Raw genomic sequence first — 25599 nt, forward strand, 5'->3', positions numbered from 1 at the left:
TGAAAATTTCATGTATCTATGGTCATTCGTTTTAAAGTTACATCAAAAACCAAAATCGATTTTGTCGAAAAATGAGTGTGCGTAAAATTTCCCGTTTTTCCCTTAATTTTTAGTTTGTTTTTCTCGATTATTTAGAAAAGTATTATTAAGAATTTTTTACTTTTGACCCCCCAAAGTACCAACTAGATTCACTTTCTGATCGAACGAGGTACTGAAGTCAAAAATCGAAGCACTTTTACTGCCCCAAAACGTGATGACAGACACAAAAAAAAACACACATCATTGTAAAATTAATACATTCATCGCTCCGCTCAGAATCTAATACAAACTGTTTTATTATTCGTAATTTCGTCACATTTGTCGTATTCACATAGGACACGGCGTAATAACCTTATGATAATTATTATTGCTTTATTATTTTCTTACTTCTAGATTTATTAAAACATAAAAGTACATAATTTATAAACAATCAAGGTAACTTACTATTTTGTTGTCCATTTTTCAAACGCGGCAAGCAAATGACAATGTGATAAATCAATATTATAAGTTGGTACACGAAATCGCATCAAACATCACACGTTGGAAATCGTAATACGAAAACGAATGACAGACAATCTAGTGTTTTTTACTTTATCGATAGTAAAATCAACGACGATACAATCATATGTAAATAACAAGATAACAATACTAAATATAAACCATTTTAATCGTTCGTATAGTCGATATACATAATAAGGTCGGGTTATATTAAACATTTAAAAATAGCAATATTTTAAAAGACAGTGGGAAATATTATTAGAACTCATATTATTTTTCATGTACTTTCTTGAAGTAATCGACCCGAAATCATTAGTGTGGGGCACAGGCGGGGTATCTTCACGGACATAATAAATTAAGAGGACGTTTCACCCGCATGTGTTGTCTCCGTCTTACAAGTGCGTAACATTGCAAAATCTGTTTTGCGCGGGAAAGAACCGAGAAAGACACAGTTATAACTAAGAAACGAAATTTTCACCACATAAAGAGGAGAATTTTGTCTGTGCAATATCGTTTTTATTTTTTCGATATCACTTGTACAAAAAAAATTCTTATTGTTTTATAATACATTAATTTTGCGTTTTTTAAGCATGAATAACTTTTTTTGTAGTTCTGATGTCGAAAAAATAAAAACGATATTGCACAGACAAAATTCTCCTTTTTATGTGATGAAAATTTCGTTTCTTAGTTATAACTTTATCTTTCTCGGTTCTTTCCCGCGCGAAACAGTTTTTGCAATGTTACGCACTTGTAAGACGGAGACAACACATGCGGGTGAAACGTCCTCTTAATAACTAATAATGTATAGTTAAATTGTATTTGTTCATTACTGGGATAAATTAATTTAGTTAAGAATGTGACAGCCGACAGGTACTAGTCACAAAATAGGCACTTATCAAAGTACCTAAATTTACTTTGGATTTTATTTTTATTGTTATATAATAAAACAAATCTACCTATACCAAATAATACATAATATAATACTTTTCATGTAACTACTAGAGAGTAAATAAGAAATAATTATATGAAGTCTGAACAATCCGTTGCTATTACACGTTATGATTTGTCGATGGCTATAGTAGTGTTATAATATTATTTGATAAATCGTTGATTTTCGAAAAAAAAAAAAATTATGCAATTAGAAGTTAAATATGAACTATTTTGTTGCATAGTTTCCGCAAGCACTTTGACTTACTAATTTTGAAAACCAACTTGCTATTAATTGCTAAGTAATAAGTATTCGCTATTTTTTGACATATATTTGCAGTGGATTGCGTAAAGTGGGTGGGCCAAGTTCATTGACGTGTTGTTTATTAATTATTAAAATAATATTTGATGAGTCATTAATATTGATGTTATAACCATCTATGACAATACCAACATCAACAGACATGCTTAAAAATGACGCAATAAATTTGGCATCCAAAACTATGTTGAAAGTTGTGGACATAAAGCAATGTTACAAATTCTAAAACTTATGTTTCAAATTGTTGCATGAAATCTGCAAAACCTTATTGGCACAAGTTTGAATTTGGTCAACCATACTCAAGGTGTCAACTTCAGGACGTAAAAAAGTAATATATAACAGATAAATGATTATAATTAATAATGTTTATTATAATGTAGTTCATTAGACTTTAATTTTTATAATAAACTATTTTGTTATTATACACCCAATGGCCAACATGATACTCTATTATATTTGTTGATGGAAGAATGAATCGAAAAAAATATTTTATATTTTATTTTTTGTTTTCATTCTAATAATGAGAATAAATATAATTTTTTAAACATAAGAAAAAATAAAATTAAAAAAACACGTATTCATCATGTTTTTATTCAATAAAAAAAAAAATAAAAAGTTAGTAGCAATTTTTCTAAAGAGATTTAAAAATGATATAAATATATTAGGAATAAACCAAAACCATGCAAATTCTAAAAACTACATAGCAAATTCTAGCAAATAAGTAGCAATTTTCCTAAAGAGGTTTAAAGTTTCTGAGTTAATGTGGGGGGGCTACGGGAAGTTGGCCCCCCCGAGTGAAAAATGTTTTTGCTGGGAAAACCAAAACCATGCAAATTCTAAAAACTACATAGCAAATTCTAGCAAATAAGTAGCAATTTTTCTAAAGAGGTTTGAAGTTTCTGAGTAAATGTGGGGGGGCTACAGTGAAGTTGGCCCCCCCGAGTGAAAAATGTTTTTGCTGGGAAAACCAAAACCATGCAAATTCTAAAAACTACATAGCAAATTCTAGCAAATAAGTAGCAATTTTTCTAAAGAGGTTTGAAGTTTCTGGGTTGATGTGGGGGGGCCAACTTCACGTACGTTGCACCGGCGGTTTCTATACGGCACTGGATATATATATAATATATACACACAGTTTACACATTAGATTTTTTAATGTGTATATCGAGTGTCGTTCAGTTTGTAGAATCCGTTTTGAAGCGAATTAGTGAACGGACGACTCATTATATAGTCATTATTGGCATTACTATCGTCTCTCGTTATATAATTTCTTCACACAATCGTCGACGTCCTAATAGCCGTGAATAATAATTAATATATGTGCACTGCAGCGATCGTCGTTTTAGTCGGAAGTTAATTATATTTAGGGTTTACATCATCTTGCATTCTAACCAAATACCAATATTATCCCTACAACAATGCAGAAAACTTACAGTTGTATCGACACTACACTATATACCTAGTGGCAGTGAATTATACAACACATTACAGTCAGCTCCTAAAGTGCGCGGGCACACTGGACAGAGCTTAAGCACCTTAGGAGTTAGGGCTAAGATCATAATATTATAATATATAATAGTCGATGATATAAGTTACACAGTAAACACCCGTGTCGCAACCATATGACATTATGACAATATCGGTGGGACGGTGGCCGGTACCTCGCGGTGGCGCGTCGGGCGTACTGATCCGCGAAAACAAGACAATACTGTGTCGGTGGCGTGCCCTATTCCTATAATCTTGTTATTGATCGTTTATCGTTGCGCGCATGAATTCATTTTGTTTTTGGCGGCAAATATCAACAACCAATGAAATGAAGACAGAATACGATGAACAGCGCAAGATCCGTTGGACGTTGGGCGAATAAGATGATATCCAGTTCATTGATTAAATCTGGAATACTCAATCGATGTACCTACTTCATCTTCATGCTTCACTGCTTCAGAATACAGTCTTCAGTAGATATCAACTATCAGCTCATTTGTCGTCGGCTGTCGTCATCGTACCTTGTTAATTGTTATTTTTTCATGGTTGCGACGGTTGCGTGTTTGTTGGGACCGATACTGCTCCTAGCAACGGATGAGAAGCCGTAGCCATAGTCACCATGAACGCATTTTTTCGTCAACATTGAACATTTCAGGTGAACGATTACACAAAATCTATTTATGTTTGATTATTCCGTTGTACACACTTGTTATTTCCAAAAATCAACAAAGTGATGAAAAAAAGTTTTTATTATTTAAAATTCAATATAAACAAAATAATTATAACACACTAGGTAATTATAACGTATTTAATGCATGCGCACCTATAATATATAGTCACTACCTCATTTTAATATTTTAAATACCTACATTAGTAATAACTTAAAATTTTAAAATTTAATATTTAAAATAATTATTTTTCAATTTTAAAAACTTAATTTAATTAAATCTTGTTTTTTATTCTGTTTATTATTTTTTTATTGCATAAACTTTTTTTTTAATAAGGATAATTTAATATTTAATACAAAAATGTTTACTTTTTAATAAAATAATATTATAATTGATATATTGTTTTAAGAAGTTGGTACAATACCTACCTGTGTATAAAAATACATTTTTCTATAATAATTAATAATTATAAAATATTTTTATTTTCAGGTAAAAACTAAAAACAAATTTTAAATAAAATCTTAATTTTCTAATATGACAAACCCCTAAATAATGTATAAACATAAATCAAATTTTGTTACATTCAATATTATCAGTTGCTATGGTTACACAATTGATTTTTATGACAAACATGTCAATAATACAATAGTATATAAATATAATTACCATAGTTATTTCTTAGAAAATCAAAAGTCATGTTCATGATCCCATATCCAATGTCTCACAAGGAGGGAAATTCTTTGTAATTTGTTAGGGATCTATAATTTTGTTTATACATTTTTCATTTAATTATAATTTATATATTTACTTACATCTATTTATTTAATAAATTTGTAAAAAAATTGATCTTATTATTAATTTACATTCAGGTATAATCTAGGTATACCTATTTGTGTTATTTAATTACATAATTATATTGGATATTATACAAATTATTATAGCTTTTAATAAATATCAACTTAATTACTTTTCATTATATGTGTCTATGTATTATTTTTAACTGCCACTTCAATTATATTATTTTTTAATTTTTAAGAAAATTATGAAATTTATTGGTTTAGGTAATTCAATGACGACTTCTGTGAGGCGTAGAATCAAATTAGAAGGGTCAGAAGGTACCGCCCCCCAAATTAATACTTTAACTGTTTTAACAACAGGTGGACAACAGGTACAACCAGTACAACTACATGTATAAATACATTTTCTCAGTATTTCTTTAACTTAAATATTTAAATCTTTATGTTTTCAGAATTTTAATAGTAATAGACATCTTGCAAGTGATATATTGTGTGGAACTAGTCTAGTTAATGATGATGAATACCACCTAAATCATAAACATAAGAATCTTTCTACAGTTACTATGAATAATGGCCATTATATTGTTGTAGAACCAGGTAACAAAATGCCAATTATTATATAAATATAATCATAGGCGTGTGCAAACTTCAATTTCCAGCCTAGCAACAATTAATGGCTCAATACTTGGACAGTGCCCCTATATATATATATATTTTTTTAAAACATTTATTTATACTATAATTGTAAATTAAAAACTGAGTAAATAAAATCAAGTTGTACGACGTACAATGTACATGCACTCAACATTAATAAGCTAATTTATAGACATATTTTTTTTTTAAATAAAATATTATGAAGAAAACACAATACCTAAAAATTAAAAAAAAAACTTGGTTTAATGAACAAAAAATTTTACATACATAATATTATATTACATATTATATTGTATATATTACATATATTACAATGTGTTATTAGTTATTACATTCAATATTTAAAGAATTATAAATGAATTCTCCTATTTCCAATAATTTTGCATTCATCAATGACCATGTCAATATTAATACTATAGATGTTAGTTTTTGATCATTAAACATTAATAATAAACTATTAAGTCGGTCTTGATGTATAGTACTCCTTAACTTATTTTTTACTATTGTTAATTTAGAAAATACCCGTTCACAGGAACAACTTGTAACTGGTATTACACTGAATAATTTCAGTTGAGTAAAAAATCCATTAAATGATTTTATGTAATTATTTGCTTTCATATATTCTAGCCATTCATGAATTGATTCATTATTAGTGTTACTATTCGGTTTACCATCGGTAGCGGGTAAATATTTTAAAAGCTTTATCTCAGATACTAACATCTCTTCGGGGATATTAGCAAATATTGATAGAATTGAAATCATTTTAGGTGTTAACTCTAGACGAATCATTCCTGCTACAGATTGAACTAATTGTAGAGTTAACGAGTTAACTAAGCTAACCAACCAGCTAACTCGCTAGTCATAGACCATAGTACATATTAATTTGCACAGTGTTTTTGTTAAATGAATAAATGAATAAAATCAATTTAATGGTACACAAATATTTGTAATTTTATTTTACTATTACAACAAATAAAATCGTCAAGTTGTAATGATCTCCTCGAACATTTTGTTATAATTAAATATTTATATAATATACCCACATACATTTGAAATTATGTTATTATATGCCCCTTAAAAGATTCCGGTGGAGCCGGGGCTCACCCGGCTCGCCCCGTGCGCACGGCTATGAATATAATTTAAGAAATAGTAGAGAATTTTTTTCTAATTCTTGAACAATATTAGTTACCTATTCATTTTTCATACAATATGCATATTAGTATATTATCTATTATATATCAAAATTATAAAATTACATGCTTACAATTTAGAAAAGGCTCTAGGAAGATCTTATACTTTCCTTACTCCATTACAAACATTGGGTAAGAATCAGTCAAACATTTATTTTTATTTTTATTTTTATTTCAAACTTTTCGAGTTACAATTTTCTAGTTTATTTTTTCATAATTTATATAAACTTTGTGATGCAATACTTTTTATTTTGCATATAAAGCTCTTCATGCTGACACAGATATTTTAACTGAAATTAAACTGTATTTTAGTAACATAACATTCGTTTTTGTTCAGATTTATTGCAAACATTAATAATTAGTTTAATTATATATTGAATCTTTGTGGCACCAATGTAATTATTTTAGCTTAATTTCTTAAAATATTCTGTAAAACATACTTAACATTAATTTATATAATAGTTTAAACACCTAATTATTTGTGTGTGAGTTTTTTTTAGTTCCCAAAGTTGAGCCTGTTGAGTCTGATGATATTGGTCTCTCTACGTATGTAAAGTATGTTGAAGGAATTGACGAACAAGCAATTTATACTAATGAAGAAATGTAAATGTTTTATTATTAGTTTTACTATTAGTTTTAATATAAATTATATATTTATTTATATAAGTATATTATTTTAATTTTCAGGGCGTACCCAGCTTATAGTGTGGGTGTGAATGAAACTATGCATCAGTCTGATCAATTCTATTATAACATTCCTAGTACAAACTCTTATTCTCAAGTAAGTAATACTTATACACATCCAGATTTATTTTTATTATGACATTTTCGTGATTATGACTTGATCATCCAAAAAGTTCTCACGAATGATATTCCTATATTTTTACATATATAATACAATATATATAGAAGCACAAACTATCCTTCTATTTTACATTTTACAAAGTGTCGGTAATATTAATAGTCAGGACTTACTGGATCAGTATATTAAAATTTCAATTCTATAATAAATAAATTAAATATTGAAATCAAAACATATTTAAAACATTAAAGGTTACAAACACCTTAAACTAACCAATATATTATATAGGTGATGAAATATATATTATACAACAGAGTATTGATAATGATCATGCTATAATTATTAACACTCAAAGAGGCAGCCCAAATTCCACAATATTTTTGGTATAATAGTTATAAATTTAAATAATTTAATGTGCTTCAATGTATATTATTTCATACATTGCAAATATTAAAAAAAAATATATACAAAATAAAATAGTTAAGTATTAATATTTTATTTTCATTTTTAGGATGTGTCATATCATACTGTTAACACTGCTGAGTCTGGTGTAATAAACATAAATCAACTGAACGGTATTGAGGAGTCAAATAGAGGAATGAAAAACACCGGTATTATGCAAGCAAATAAAATTTCTCCTGCAACTGTAAGCAGTTGATATTTTATTTAGAATAGTATATTACTCAATAATATATTATAATGAAGGTCAACTGGCTGATGGATAATTATGAAAAAGCTGAAGGAGTGTCGTTGCTTCGATCAACAATATATGATAATTATTTAATACATTGCTCTGAAACTAAAACTGATCCTTTAAATGGACCATCATTTGGTAAACTTATCCGATCTGTATTTATGGGATTACAAACAAGGCGCTTAGGAACTCGGTATGGTATTGTTTTTACTACATTATGTGATTTATATAATTAACAGTTTGTCAATTTTTTTAGAGGAAATTCCAAATACCATTATTATGGCATTAGAATTAAACCTAATTCGTTATTAAATGATTTTAAAGAAAAAGAAAGCCTACCAATTGAAACGTCAAGTCAAAGTAGAAGTTCAAAAAAAATTAAATCCATTAAAGCTAAAGAGCAAAATTACAATCAGTATACCACCTACAGTTCAGATTCTGGAAATTGTTCTCAAAACAGTATTTCATCTTCTCCTCAAGCACAAGATCAAGAATATTTAGGTGATGGTACTAATGCTGTACCACATTTCTCTGATATCAAACTAGATGAAATACAATTTGATGATAATTGTACTTTGAAAGATGTAGTTACATTCAAAAATTTGTACCATGAACATTGTGAAGTATTTATTTGTTTTTAATTTGATATTAATTTATTTTTATCTAAATAATGCTGTTTTGTAGGCGGTTTTAAATGCCATACTAAACTTAGAATTTGGCTCTGTTGAGTCACTTTGGCGAGAATTTTGGAGTAGTCAAAATAATAAAAATGAAGAATATGGAAACCAATATTTATCTAAAGAAAAATTATATTCATTGTCAAGGTGCAAGTCATTGCAACTGTTTGTAAGAACTGTTGATCTACTATTTTATCAAAACTTGGTGAAAGTTTTAATTCCAGATGTTCTTCGGCCTGTTCCTAGTGTGTATATTTCATATGTTTGTATTTAAAAATGTAACTTTTAATAAATTATGCACAGGAACATTAACACAAGCAATCAGAAATTTTTCCAAAAGCTTAGAGTCATGGCTTATATCTGCAATGCAAGGGTGTCCAGAAGAAATTATCTCAATAAAAGTTTTTATTTTTTATAGCATTTCCATTCAACCAATTATTGTTATTGTTATTATAATTTCTAATTTTAGGTGTCTGCTGTTAGAGCATTTGCACAAACCTTACGCAGATACACTACTGCGAGAGCTGTGCTTCAAAATTACAACCAAATAAATCAAATGCTTACTGATTTGAATCGTATGGACTTTCGTAATATACAAGAACAAGTAAGATACTTTGAAATTCTCAGATATCTCAACTTAACTAAACTTTTAGCTTTACTTATTTCTTTTTTTTTTCATTAAAATATTTGAATGGCAATGAGTTTTTTTTTACTCTAGGTTCAACTTGTAAATATTTTGGGTAGTGAAAATGATGAGATTCTTATCAAGAAGAGAGTCAACAGTAATATGAATGAAGGTTCTGAGACGCTTTCCAAATTTAACGAACACCCCAAAAAAACAAAAATTCTCAATTGTTAGTATATGTTATCCATTTGTATAGATAATGTGAATTTATTATTTTTTTACTTTTAGATTCGGCTGCTACTTCTGTAAATCCAAAGCCTTTTAATGTTCTGTAAGTATATAAAATTAAAATTAAATCTTATGAAAATTATCAAATATAATTAAACCGACAAAATGTAACACTGTTGTATTGTTTAAAATATTATTTTTGACCCATTTATTTGTTGTGTAGATTGTCTGACTATTAAGCACGTTGTTCTATATTTATTAGCAGGGCTCAGTAGAGATATTTTATATTATGAACATGTAATATATGACTAATGTATAACAGTGAAATAAAAATATTTAAAAATATATCAAACAATAAAAATACATTCAATGTATAACACATATACCTATAATATAGGTTTAGAAATTTGTGGTATAGAAGAGTTTAAATATGTAACTTTACTACAAAAATACCTACATCATATGTTGTCAGTCGGTATAATTAAAAATTACTAAATTATTGATAAAAATATCTGCATAATGGTGTATCTATAGTATAATCTTACTCACAAATTAAAAATAGCCATCAAAATTATAAACTATACTATAATTGTTGTTGTTTAACATTATAAAAATATGATAATAAAATTTCTTTGTGAAATTCAGAGAGGGAGCATTGCATCATTTGCATCCCTTTATATTTTATTAAATACTTAATCAATTGTCACCTAAATGTTCACACATTTCCTTGAGACTGGGAATGTTTATAGCTTTATTTTACAATTCCTTGTGACTGGGAGTGATGATAGCAGCTTTATTTTTCAACCTTTAGAGGTTGCTCACACTAGAATTTAATTTTAGCTTACAAAAATTTAATATGTTTTTTTTATATATCGTTTTCACAAGTTACAAAAATACATTTTTTTTCAAATAAGACTATAATACATCAGCATATTTTATGTAAGTTCATTTTTTTTTTTTTTTGGGGGGGGGGGAGTTAAAATCTGGTTGTACAGTTATTTTAATATAAAATGTATTTCTTCATCCATTTTGTTAGTTTTAACATATAAATAACTATTATTTTTAATTTAAATGTTAATGAATAAACTATCTTTTTGCTGTAGATTAAAAAGTCCATCAAAAGAAACCAAGAAAAAAAATGTTGAGGTACTAACCTACTGTTTAATTTATTTGACTTTTTGAAATATTTGAATTTATCTATTGCTGATAGTCATAGTGAAATTTGCTGCCATTTTTGTAGAAGAAATAAACCTGCTGACATTCTTGAACAATTTGTTTCAGATGGCAATAAAAAAAGAAGTCGAGTTGTCAAAAGATGAATCAAAACAAGAAAATCTTAAATCAATGGAATACTTGAAAAAAGACTTATCTGAAGATAATACAGAAGAGAATATATTATACAATGGTAAAATTTGTATCATACAAGTGACATTTCTGAAATAAATGTTTTAAATTTCATTTGGCTATAAATGTGCACAAGTCCCATAAAATATTAAAAAATTTTGCATATTTTATAAAAAAATTATTTTTATTTTTAAATTTTGGCTACAAAAATTAAATTTGAATGCCAAGTTTATTTTAAAATTTGTTTAATGTTAATAATATTTACAATAAAACCTTGTTAGTTCGACCTACACAGGGTTTCATGTTAGGATATACCTATTAGCTGTAGATGGGGACTTACCGCCCGGCCAAAAACCTGTTTTTTGCTGTTTTATCTATAAACTTAATAAATTATTAAAGATCATGAGGTTAATGAAGATAAAATTTTGAAAGGTTAAAATGTTCAGCAAAATAAACTATAAAACAGCTATCTTTATTTTTTTTATAAAGATAGCAGTACACCCTATATATTAACCTTTGTTTTTCTGACTAAGGAAATTTGTTGAATTTTTAATGGTTTGCAAATATTGTTGATATATCTGCCCCCAATACCCCTTTTTTACTCGATAAGTATAACAAGATAAGGATGATACTTAAATTATTGGCTGTATTGTTAATTTGGAAAAAAAAATGATTTTATCATTAATGTAGTGGGTAAGTGGGTTACATATACATTTATAATACATACCTTGATGGTGGTGAAGGGTGTCATAGCTAATCTAATCCTTCGCAAGTTTTTTCAAGTTAAATTTTTGGTATCTACCCCCTAGAAGAAATGATAAACAAGATACTATAAATGACATTTAATTTATATTATAATTAATTTTATTATGCTATATTTAAATTTTGTATTTTATTGAAATGTTTTTAAATTTAACAGATAATGCTATGATTAATTTTCCTTATAATTCAAGAATTTCAGAAACTTATGAAGAATACTCTAAACTGTGAGTATAAATCCTGAAAAAATTAACTCATTATTTTTTCGGAAATAATGAATATTGTATATTTAGTATGTATGTTAAACAAAATTATATGTATTAAAAAAATGATAATTTTGTTCTTTTGTAGGTTTCATAAATCATCAGAGAAAAAAATGAATGAACAGAAAAAAGTTTTTAAGGTTTGTTTTAAGGTTTTATTATTTCATTATTGTATTTTTGATTTATTTTAGTTTATTTTAACCATACAAATTTGAATATCAATGATAATAAAATAATTTATCCATAAAAACTTCAAATCACATTCTAAAACAATTTTAATTTTATGTCTTGAAAGCCAAAAGATTAGATATGAAAATTTGATTTAAAGGATTTAAATTTTAAAAAAATCAGATATTTAAACAAAAATTACTAATTTTGATTATTTTGTTTAGATAAAAAAAAAAAATATATTATTTGTTGTGACGTAAAACTTTTTTCTGCTATATAGGTAGTAGGTACATATATTGCTATATTTACTACAGAATATTACAGTACATAATATGAACCTATTCACACTAATCCACAGTAATAATAATAACTTGTAAGTTAATAATGTTGACTTATATTATATGGAACAATATTATAATTAAAAATTACTAAATTATATCAGTGGTGCCTAACTCAATTTTTATAGTTGGGGCAAAGTACAAAAATTAATATCCACTCCCCTAAAAAACTCCTAACTAAATCGCGTATTTGCATGGGTTTTTGATATTCAGAAATATTTTTATTTTATTTCTCCTCATATGAATTATTTTCATACATCGCAATCATATTCACTACAATACACAACCGCCCTAACCACCTACGACTCTTCCACACACTTTCAAAGGTGAGACGTTTGCCCCACCAGTACATAAGGTTCAGTGCCACTGAATGATTTAATATATGACTTGTTTTTAATAAAATTAGATCAGACAAAATTGACCATATAAATATTTAAAAAAATAAGGTACATACAATATAAGTAATATAAATATAGAATAAAATATTTAAAATAATAAATTTAAGTTGACTAAGGTTTCTCTACTGAGAATCGATTTTTGTGTGTTTGCTTTGATTAATTTTGGACTTAAAATTGAACTCTATTTTGATGACTAATAGGTCATGTAGACCATATACCTAAATATAACTACATCATGGTCTACATGACACTTATTGTATAGCAGTGCTACTCTCTGGTTGTTTTTAATGTATCACCTTATAGATCCCGGTAATTTATCTGCCACTGAATTAGATATTTTTGATTTTGGCTGTTATTATTATTACTTATAAAATTAAAATATCTTATTATTGCATGTTTATGAAATTGTATTCATTTAAATTATATACATTGTAGAAAAACATATACTAGAAGTATCAACTGCTTATATTTTTTGACATTATCTATTCACAACGTCCTTTTTTATAATTATCATAATTAAGTTAATATTTTAAGTATTTTTGGTATCAACAATTTTAATTTTAGTTAAATAAGTATAGTTTAATTCAGTTATGCAAATCATTATTATAGATTATTAAATTAATTATTCTGTGTATGTCTAATATTATACTTTTTAATTAATATTCTATAGTCTATGACTCAAGTGGAAATTTTACCAGCAAAAACACTGAATAAACGTAAACGACAGACAACTTATAAAGACTATTCAAAATATGATTTCCCTCAATCAGTGGACATAAAGGAGGAGTCATATGATAATTACGATCATGTTGGAAATGACAATGAAAATGATTTTGAGATTTTCACTACTCAGAACGATAACAATTCAGAATGTCTTACTATGACCAACACAGGTCAGTTTTCTTGTCAATTTTGTGATAAAGAGTTTACCAACGCCAATAGTTTATCCAGACACGAAAATGTTCACACTGGAAAAACTCCTCTCGAATGTGATGTCTGCTTCAAAACGTTCATCAGCAAATCTATATTGTGTATACATAAAAGATCACATACCGGGGAAAAACCATTTGCATGCATCATTTGTGGACGATCATTTACCCAAAAATCACATTTGGTTTTACATTATAGAACACACACAGGCGAAAAACCATATGAGTGTGGTCTGTGCGAAAAAAAATTTTCATCAACCAGTGGTCGAGCAGAACATACACGTAGACGTCACCCATTTGTTTGACTGATGTTTTCATTAAAAATGCTTCTCATACTGAAAATATAATCTAAATTTGTAGGGAATCTATAAATAATCAATTTTATTTAAGGTACTTTTGAATTAAAACTTCAAAATGCATTTTTTTTTATAGTTATATTATTATTAAATGTTAAAACTTATATTTAATTGTAGCTATCAATTTTTTCTTAAAAAATTATGAAATGTTTTTTTGAAAATAATTATTGTTCATTAAAAAAATAAAAGTAACAAAATATTTAAGAGGAATTTGTCTTTACTAGATCTCAGAAGTTGTAGCATTAAAGAATATCTTTTTAATGCTTTAATAGTATACTGTATACACTAAAAACAGTTCAAATATTATGTGTTAAAAATTGGGAAATATAGAAAATAAATTATCTAAAACAGTGCTTTTTAACCTGTCCGTAGCCCCCTGGGAGTCCAAGTTTCTCAAGCCGAGTGTCTGTGGTAGCCTCAACACCTAACATAAGTCAATAGTGACATGAGTGTATTATTACAAATAAATAAGAAAGAGGGATTGGTGTACTCAGGCAAATGTATTTCGAGAAGGAAATTATTATAATTATTATAAATTGTAAAACATTGTCAAAATAATTGGTGTTATAAATTTATAATAGGTCAATGGACAAAACACAGAATAGATAAAATGGACAAAATAGACGAAGACGTGCGGAAGTGGTTTCCAAGTTCTAACAAATTTGCGTAGATAACCGCGTGGAATTGATAACGGAGGGATGTAAACAAAACGAAATTGCGCGCCGTGCAGACTGCAGCCTAGCAGCAGCAGCAGCTGTATAATATTAAATATAGTCATCGTGTAGTGTGTAGTGTGTACAGAGCTTACACACAGGCACAGTCACACAGATCATATCTATGTGTTGTACAGATTATATTCGTAATGGCGTAGTAGCGCAGTACACAACCAGGGGTAGACTGATCCCTTGGGCTATGGGTAGGAGGGAAGGGGGAAGGCAGGAGGGCTATCGTTATAATCTCTTCTCCGTGACTGTCGGCCGTCGGGTATCAGCACGATGCCTAGACCTCGCTTAAATCTAGTCCTATTTTTTTTTTTTATAGTTTGTGCGTGATATAGTGTAATCTAATTTTACCGTATTTATTATCGAGTTCTTCATGTTGTGGCTGGTCTTAGTGTTTTAGACAGTTTTAGTACTCTCGGTACTTTCGGTTAAGTCCCAAATCCCGATGACGTTATACCGTGACGCGCTGTTATAGTAATAACATCGTCTACCAATGCGATTTTCGTTTCGTACATCGCTTTGAAAACTTATTGAAATGTTGATGTGATTATTGCTCATTAACAACCATGAACAACTGTTTTATTTTGTTGATAGCAATACTATGCCATCAGCCAAGTAAGAGTATTAAATATTATAAATACTATTCACTCGAATATTTTTTCAACTTGCATCCGTTACTGCAGGCAATGTCAAAAACGATTGCATTGACAACAACGGTCGAACTGTTCAGGAGGGAAAGACGTACATACCGGGCCCTGAAATCTGCACTCGGTGTGTGTGTGACAATTCTGTAGCTAAATGGTGTCACCCCGTGCTTTGTACACCGCCACAGGTACTTTTTTGTTTTTTTAAATATTATTTTGAAACAGGGACTAAACCAGATTATTATTTATTGAGTGTTATGATCTATAATTGGTTAATTGTCACAGAAATAATTAAAACATTTTTATTTAACTCTAGGATTGCAAGTCTTATACAACTGTTGGAAATATATGCTGTGAATTCAATTGTTTAGATGAAACTCTCAAAGGCGATAATATTAATGCCAGATCAATTGCCAGCACTGTAACAGCATTTTTATTTTTCATATTAATTGTTTTCCTTATAAACCGGTTACACAAAAGAAATATAATGTCAAGTAAGAATAAATTTGTAATATTTGTATTTTAACATTTAAATTTTTATTTTTCTTTGTTAACTTATTTAAAATCTTAATCTCAATTTAATTAATAATATCATTTTTATAACAAATGAATGGACCTACCTTTACCAAACAATATTTTGCCTGCAATTAATATTATAAATTTGTTTATCACTCAGTAAAATACAATTTTAATTTTTAAAAGAAAGATTATTTAACTTACTGAAGAATTACAAATGAATTACTAACAAAGTTGTCTTCAAGTTTAAATTTAAAACTTATTAGTTAGATATTAATTAATATTATGTATAGTGTATACTCTGTTCCAGAAGAGAATATATTGAGCAGCGACTGTTATTTATTTGGTGGTGCACATCTCTTACATTATGGAATTTGAAGCCAGGGCCAATGGTTGGGGGAGGGGGGTGCAAAGCTGGGCATTTGTCCAGGGCCTCCCGCTTAAAATGTACATAGACGCTATCTATAGGTGACCATAATTATTGGTAGAATAAGTTTTGTCTAGGGTCTCGCAAAAGTTAGTACCAGCCTTGTTGAAAGTGACTAGCAAAAGGGGAAAATAGTGCACAGAACTGATATTCTCTTTTCAAACAGTATATAGTTTGTAGTTTATAACCTATATAGTTGTATGTGATAATTTAAACCATAACAATAGAATTTACTATAAATACCTTAAATAATGAAACCTCTGTATATTTTAAAACAAATTGTATTGCCATATAGATGGAGAAGTATTTACTGATCCAAACTCACTTCAAATGGGTGAAGGTGTACGTGGAATTGGATTCATTAGTGGCTACATGAATTTACCTAGGCCTGATTTATATTATGGTGATCATGCAACTCTTCATATACCCTTATGGAAGACATACTATCCACGTGGTGATGCACCGCCTCCATATGATGAAGCTATTGCATTACCTCACCAAATAGTACCACAACAGTTAAATGCACTAGTAGATGAAGTTACAACTTACCATAGAACTATACCTTTCAACATGACTGAAATTGAACAAAATGTTCAGCCTCAGACCTCATGTGACCCCGAGTCTGAACCAACTACCAACCAGCAGTTTTTAGTAGACAGTAATAAATTAAAATATTTTATACTTGTTTCTATCACTTATTTAACTGATTATTTCAGATCAAACGAATAATGATAAATATCAATGTCATGATAAAATACCTACTATTTCTAACAATGATTTCCGCGAAGAATGTGAAAATTGTAAGCACGATCAAGAACTTGCTGAAGGGTATGATGATATTTTTCCTGAACCAGAAACAATGACGCTAGAACGAAGACCACAATTATTAACTCATGAACACACTGCAGTTGGTATTGAATCACGTTCTTCAATGACCTTACCTGATAATGGAAGACTACGAAGGTACTTCGATTTTACGTTTAATCATTGATTTACTATTTATTCTTTAAAAAATTTTAACATTGTAATTTGTATAGGCCTCATGTTGGTAACTTGAAAGATAAATACAGAGACGGGTGGTTCAAAGAAACTAGTTTAAAAGAAAATTCAACTTCTGATGATGATCAGCCATAACCTCGGCCTTGACAGAAAAGGATTTCCATTTATTAGTTTAATACTTTGTTATATACTTATGGGTAAATATAAAAATTTGTTAAATACTATGCATTTAGCACTAATTTAATTGTTGGCTTTTATTTGTGCCAGTTTGAAAAGAATTGTAATTATTTTAAATAACTAATTAGTACCCACAATATTATTTCTTAATGATAAAATATTTATACTATAATATTTTACATAAAGTAATAATACTTATCATGTTAAACGTATACATGATTTCAATTTTACCTTATAAGGTAAATACAAATAACTAAAAAATATAACTTTTATAATTTCTTGAATTTCTGTCTTAATGCAAACATTTCTTTTTTTAAATAATTAATATTGATATATTAATTTAATGTACTAAACTACCAAAGATTTATATTTTATAGTTTATAAGATCTCAGCTAAAATAATAATTATTTTTAAGAATTGGATAATTTATAGTAATTATTTTATTTTTAGTTTGTATACTTTTCTGTGATAAATAGTTATTTTAGATAGCTTCTAGTTAAATTTTATTGTTGTGCCATACAAGTGTGGCATCATACATTTTTTAATATATTATAACTTTTCAATATTACCAATTATTCAACAGATTTTAAATAAATTAGAAGAATATTTACTATATTGTTGTCGTCAGATAAAAAGTGTTCAATTGATTTTTTAACAGTTTTTGGTAAACTCCAGCATATTATCTGTTTCATTTATAACAGTACTAATTTTATCTAATTTTTATTTATAGATAAATGTTTAGTAAATTTTATTTTAAGATTGTTTATTGTACTTTTAACTAAGATACCAAAAACTGTGTTAAAATAAAAACTTTTTATGCAATTGAATTGATATTAAAATAATTGTTGTATGAATTTTTTCATTGGTAGATAAAACAGTATATTATAATCCATTGTTTTTGTGGCATGGACAATAATATTATACTAATATTCTTAAATATTTATTGAACAAACAAATAGGTACTTTTAAGATGTGCATAATTAAAATTCTATAATATTTATTTTGCTATTAAATATTTAAATTATCTGTTAATTTAGTGGGGTTGTTTTATTTGTTTTAAATTTTTACTATTATAACTTATAAGTATCCAACATAGTATTTATTTTTTTTTAAATTCCCTATTATTTAAACAAGCCAGTTTTAATTTCTACTTTATTGTCTATGGCTCTAATAGTTATTCAAAAACTATTAATTAACTATCTACCTAATAAAAACTAAATAATTCTGCTAAATATGTGTTAAATAATGCAGAAGTGACTTCCAGGAGGTTACCCTAAGACCCATGACTATGTATGTTGTTAATAATAAAATGGCAAAAAAAATTAAAACATAATAATATTGAAAGTTTTAAGAAAAATTTTATTGCATCTATTCTATCATACATCCATTTCACTTTATGTACCGATTTAATTTTTTACGTCCTTAAAAATGTGTATCTATAGTTATGATAAAATACATTTTTATTATTTTATATCATACTTATGACATTTAGGTACTAATCTAAGTTTTGATAATGTATATTATTTTTATTTAGATTGAGAACATTAACAATTTCATTAAATGTATGTATTTATAGTTAAAAATATTTACGAGTTTTTAGTTATTACAAGGCTTAGGGAATAATAGCTTCTAATATATGCATTTTTATTTAAATTGATAAAAATAAAGGGGTCAAATAAAAATCAATTAAAAAAAATACAGAATCTAAATCCAAAATTGTATTTTGCATATTTTAAAGGTTTGTCTGATCAGACAATATTTAGTATTTATCCATTATATAAAATGCTTTTTTTATCTATTCTACAAAAACAGAAACAAAAATTTGATCTTAAAAATATAATTGTACATGGTGTTAATATGTATGCTTTCTACTCTATTTTCTTTGTGCTCTGGAAGTGATATATCTATACAAGAAATAGAAGAATTAATAAAACTAACAGAAATAAACATAAATTACAAATTTAAATAATTCCTTTGAACATTTTTTGTTTAGTACAAAATAAATAATATTTTTTTGATAAATTTTCATACATATCTTTTAATATCTACATAAATATTTGTGAGTTTTTTAGAGCTATCAGTTAGGTTAGGTTAGGTAAGATCTTAATTTAAAAATATTTTATTTTTTATTTTGTAAATATATTTTATGTAAGTAATGTAATTTTAACTGTCAAATATTTATGTTTAGTAAAGACTTAAGCTTATACCAAAGTACTGCAAGTAAAACTGTGCTGTAATTCTCACAGTTTCTCTAATTTTATTTGTAATATAATTATTGTTCTTCCAATGTTATAAATATAATTGAAAACTGCATTTAAACATAATTTTTTTGTTACAATTTGTAGTGTTACCAATATGAGTGTTGACTGTTGATCTTATCAAAACAACTAATAACATATTATCCCTATTATTTATTATAATAAATAATATAATTTTAATATTTATATTATTTATACTTTCTTTTAATCTCTTTTTAGTTTTTCTCTTTGCAGACATAATATAAGGCAATGTATGCAAACTTTGCTCCCAAACTCCTTGTCACCTTGAATGACCACCTCAGTAAATCAATGTATCTAGATGTAATTGATGATGCTGCTCTTTAAATGCTATAATGGGATCCAATATAAATAAATTTATGGTATCTTCCTGAAGAAGATTAGATGGTACTTATAGTATATCTATATAGTTAAATTTTTAAATATGTCTGCTGAATTAGCACTATATACCAGTATCATCAAATTTTATTTATTTTTGTACACTACACATTTATGCTTAATTTTAATAAAACTTTAAATAATATATGAGAAAAAAATGTTATAAAAAAAAAAACAATGTTAATTTAACTTAAATGTGCCCCCTACTTTACTGCACCATTGGCAAGCGCCCATGTCGCCAACCTCTATTTACGGGCGTTACGGCGTACTGTATACAATGTATGGATATGTATTTAAGATGTTATTACACTTTATATGATTATAATAAAAATTGTGTGATTGTTCTTAAAAGTTATAACTTATAAAATTATACTGTTTAAACATTAAATGCAACTTTTAAATATTAAGGATGGTATCTCTTTTTTTTTGTTTTTAGTATTAAAAAATATAGCTTTATTTTTCAATGTTAGTATTTAATATTTATTGATATTATCATTTGATTCCTATGCAAGTTGATTTTATGTTAATTAATGATAATATATCAAATATATATTCCATATTCTATAATGTAACTTATAACTATAAGTTATAATAAAATATTGAGAGATAGTTTAATGACAATATTTTTATGTGGGAGGTACAGAATGTAATTTACTTGTTTTCTTATAAAAACAGCACTCATTAAAAATAATAAGTAATTATTTAAAAATACAGCATTGCATTGATAATTAATTCTTAAAAGTTTTCTAGAAAATTGTAAATACTATAACACCATTGTGATATTTTTAATGAGTTTATTCTAATATCATTAATTTTTGGTTTTTTATATTGAATAAAAAAAGAACTCATTAAAATAACTAAGTATCTACTTTGAACTTTTGAAGTTTAAATTGCACCATCTTAAAATATCAATAATCGACACTAGTCACTTCTAAACATAACATAAAACGATAACAACATCCTTTTTTGTACATAAATTTAAATTTATATAAAATATAACCAAATAATATAAAGATGCCTAACTTATGGATGCTGGTGATGTTGATGATAAATTTTTGAATGTTATAAAAGTAATATTTAATGATAAAATAATATATTATGGTCATGAATATAAAATGTTATGTTTAAAATTATAATTATCTAATTCAATATTAGGTATTTACCTAATTTAAAGTACTTTTGAGCTGTGTAAAAAATATTTGAAAATGCTGAATAAAATGTTAGGTGACAAATATTTAATTACTTATCTCTACATATACATATTAATATATTTATCACACACAATAAAAGCTAAGTAATAGAACAACAACATTTATTTTTATAGATTTGGGTAATATACTAAGTAAACCTTTTTTTACACGATTTTTGTTAAAATGAATTTTATGTCAATGTGTGTCATATGAATAAATAAGTTTTTGCAGTGCGTACATAAAAAAAATAAAACCTGGAGAAGTTGCTGTATAGTAGGTATGAGAATGTCATTGTTATACAGTGGTGTCATACTGTCATTTTTATGGTGAGAGGGGGTGGGGGGTGGTGAACATTTGCTCCTGTCTGATTGTAAAAGCAGTGTCCAATTCCTGATCGGTTGTTGTTGGAATGACATAACTATAATAATTTTTCTAATTTGAAGAAATATAATATTGTGTAAGCACTAGAAAACTATTTTAACAATAGTAATTAATATTTTAGTCTCTAGTTTAAATGTATATACGCTGGTCGCTGATGATACTATAGAAATTTTAAAAACATTACGATTTTACTCTGAAGTTTATCCACGATTTCGATAGATCCTCCTTAATAATAGTTACTAATTTATTTTTAATTTTAATTTTTCATTAATTGTAATTTAATTTGTTCGACTCCTTTGGTGTATAAAATAACGCCACTGAGTTAGGTACCTACTTTAATTATTTAATTCCTTCACGTGTTTTTTGCTTTAAAAGTGAGACTTTTTTGCCTTAAATTCGTATAAATTTATACTAGATGGAAATTATATTGAGATAGATACGATGTAGAAATACGAGGAAAAATTAAATTATGAATGCAGCAATTCATTTTTTATGGTTCAGCTATGGTAAAAATCTTTGTCCCTCCAATTAAAAACTAAATTAATTCAACTGCTATATTGGATATAAGGATATCGTGTTAAGTTTGAATTCAATATTATCGGTAAAACACGATTGCGTACGGTCTTTATCGACATACGCAATCGTGAACATTAAATGTTCACGATTGCATACGATTTTTATCTGCAGCTTTGAAGCACTGTTGCCATTTGCTTTGAACTTATAGAACAGGGGTTACTTCCATATATATTTTTTTTATTATTAAAATAACTAATTATTAAGAAACATATAGAGCGCGTGGCCCTAAAAATAAATTCTAATATGATCGACTTTGAAATTGTCCAAGATCGACCGGTCGACATTTTTTATTATATTATTTTAACATTTAATTATTTTTAATTATTTTATTTTGTATACAATATTATTCTAACATGTTTGTCGAAAATTGAGATTTTTAAGTGGTACCAAGTATAAAATTTGTTATTATATTATTTTAACATTTGATTATTTTATTTTGTATACTATATTATAACATAGGTCTTTATCGAAAATTGAGTTTTTTAAGTGGTAACTTAAGTCATTTTTCCAAAATTTAAATTTTACTGATCAAAAATAAAAACATAAATTTGGCAACGTTGCACAGTAAATCGTACGCAATCGTTAGACTTTTGGGGTAAATATTAAAGTTAATGGTTTAACGTACGCAATCGTGTTCTCAAAAAGAAACATCGTACGTAATCGTGTGGTACCCAATTTTATAAATCATTGCACACGAAAAATGAGCGGAGACGGTGTGTTAGCCTCAATTTCTTAGGAAAGGTTAGATTAGGGGTACTATATATATATGGATCAAGCCCTTAATACATAAGTACAATTATAGTTTACAATGCTAATATTAAATGACTTAACCTATAATTGAAATATATTGATAAATCAAAAGTAATGTCATCTACATCACAACAGTCTCGTCAGTCTCAGATGCTTGTTGATCATATTATAATAATAGATAATGTTATTATTATTATTAAATTACAAGTTAATATATCAACGCACTATAATAAAATCTTATGAATAGGTTTAGGGTTATAAATAGCTTAAACTCAATCTAAATGTTTTTAAAAATTTGATTGTATTAAGAAAATAATAATAAATATAGGTATGTCTACCTACAATCTACATAATGTTAGAAAGTCTCAAGTCCAGGCTACGGTTAATAATTTTTGAATTACAACAGAATCAACTAATTTGATGTAAAATTGTAATTTTGTCAAAATTAGAACTTAAAATACCTATAAAACAAATTGATCATATTATGTAGTATTGTAGTATTTAGATATTTTAAAATTGTCATAAAATTAATTCATTAGAAACTTTGAATTATTACTATAAACGTTTAACGGTTCAACCCTTCGCTGTAAAAAATAAAAATTGTATACATTTTTACAACAATGTATCTAATTTGGAAGTTTTTGTAATTTTATCGAATATCATTAACATTTAAACTTAAATACATTATAAGTTATTACAAAAATCTACTTTTCAATATTTTCATATTGCTATAAGTAGGACTCATGATCACCCTAGTATTAAATTTCAAGGTTTTTGAGTGAGAAAAAGTTTTTATCAACATGCTTTATTTAATAATAACTAAACAAACTACGAAAATGTCGAATCTATTTCAATGAACATTTTAAAGTGTGTCAAAATATTTTGAATATTTCGTTGTTGAAAATTATAATTTTAGCAATAGTGAAATGTTTCAAGTTCTTACAATTAATATGACTTTAATTGCGACTTTAATATAATAACAAAAGTCGTTTGAGGAAAATTCGTATTGTTATACGTATTTGAATATTCAATTTAATCATCATTTGAACTTCAAATACTCATATGAAATTAATTTGTAATTATTTTGAATATTTTTATATTACACTGAGAACTTTTGATGAACTTTATTTTGCACTGTCCAACTTTTAATATTTATTTTTATACCACATTATATCCGCGAGAATGAACAAAATAAATGTTATAATGTAATATTTAATTCATTGAAATGATACAGTATATACAGAAAAGCAGGGCTTATTCTAAGGATTTTTACCTACTGCCCAAACATACTGAAGTTTGTTTCATGAAATTTATTTGGAAAATTATACTTATCCCCCCCAAAAAATGTATATAGATATACAATGATATTGATATTATAATATCATATTATATTATTATTATGATATTACATTTGATATTTGAGAAATCGGAAAAAATATTATATGGAAAAATATATAAAAAATACGGATTTTTTCCGTTGTACCATTATTTAAATTGAAATTTTTATTACGTAACCCCAGTTAATAACTGTATACAATATAATATATTTATATATGCATTAGTTACATAAAAATAGTTTTAATAGCAAACATTTCGAGAAATAGGTTAGTGAGTATATTATAAGTTTTAACTAAAACATGTCAATATTATAATTTTGCTTTTTATTCTTATTAGATATTATTAATTACAATTTTACAACACTACAATACAATTCAAATATCTAAATAATGAAATTGTATTTTATATATTTAAAATTTTCTTTTTTTTGAATGATTTGTATCCTCCTCTTCTAGGACATCGTTTTGTAAGACCTGAGAATTCAATGATTGATCATAAATGCCTTTAAACCAACCTTGTTCTCGTGCTTTTGAAGTTTCTTTTAATCGTCGGTTTGATGAGTTTATCCATAACAAAGTTGCAGGTCTTGGATCCCATAATGTTAAAGGTGGCATGTTAAAGTGGACGAACAAATATTCATTTTCTGTTTCAACTATAAGACTTTGACGATCTGAAGATTTTAAAATATTACTCGTACTTATGAGACGTTCTACGTCTGCACTGTGTGGTTTGGCCACTAGAACTCTAGAAATAATTATTAATACTGTATTGAATGAAGTATAAGTTGCAAGATAATCTACTAATTTAGCCATAGGCATTTTGCGTAAATTTTCGATTTCTTCTAATTCTAGTACTTCTGCATACTCCAATGATAGTCTTGTTATATCTAAATCATTTCCAATAATCTGATGAACTTCTTTTAACTGAACTTGAGTTAATGATTTAAGGTTTATAAATGGTTTTAGAACATGTACTAGCTGATCATTAATATTAATTCGTTGTAATAAAAAATTAGCCAAACTTTCTACGATTTCTTGACATACAGCATTAACATTTCGAGATTCTGT

At 26.8% G+C, this 25599-nt stretch overlaps 2 protein-coding genes across 3 annotated transcripts; both read left to right on the top strand.

Annotated features, from left to right (window-relative positions):
- The first annotated feature begins 3510 nt into the window (after positions 1-3510).
- On the top strand, positions 3511-14368 carry LOC107170255 (uncharacterized). Of its 2 annotated transcripts, XM_089222843.1 has the most exons (19): positions 3511-3923; positions 4998-5104; positions 5186-5330; positions 6659-6709; positions 7078-7180; positions 7265-7358; positions 7891-8025; positions 8085-8266; positions 8330-8696; positions 8758-8995; positions 9054-9151; positions 9220-9354; positions 9469-9604; positions 9664-9706; positions 10707-10749; positions 10885-11008; positions 11867-11933; positions 12058-12109; positions 13544-14368. In XM_089222843.1, the coding sequence occupies exons 1-19, from the start codon at positions 3863-3865 to the stop codon at positions 14105-14107; spliced, it is 2745 nt and encodes a 914-aa protein (XP_089078969.1). In that variant the 5' UTR covers positions 3511-3862; the 3' UTR covers positions 14108-14368. The 2 variants fall into 2 exon arrangements, with proteins under 2 accessions (XP_089078969.1, XP_089078970.1); XM_089222844.1 differs by lacking the exon at positions 6659-6709.
- A 725-nt stretch (positions 14369-15093) lies between these two features.
- Positions 15094-20704, top strand: LOC107170264 (uncharacterized). Its single transcript, XM_089222845.1, has 6 exons — positions 15094-15495; positions 15564-15712; positions 15841-16018; positions 16763-17125; positions 17184-17430; positions 17505-20704. Exons 1-6 carry the CDS (start codon positions 15447-15449, stop codon positions 17599-17601), a joined length of 1083 nt encoding a protein of 360 aa, XP_089078971.1. The 5' UTR covers positions 15094-15446; the 3' UTR covers positions 17602-20704.
- The last annotated feature ends 4895 nt before the right edge of the window (positions 20705-25599 follow it).

Source organism: Diuraphis noxia, unplaced genomic scaffold, assembly GCF_037042655.1.
Source record: "Diuraphis noxia isolate RWA-SAM2 unplaced genomic scaffold, SU_Dnox_SAM2 contig0003, whole genome shotgun sequence".
NCBI classification, from domain to species: Eukaryota; Metazoa; Arthropoda; class Insecta; order Hemiptera; family Aphididae; genus Diuraphis; species Diuraphis noxia.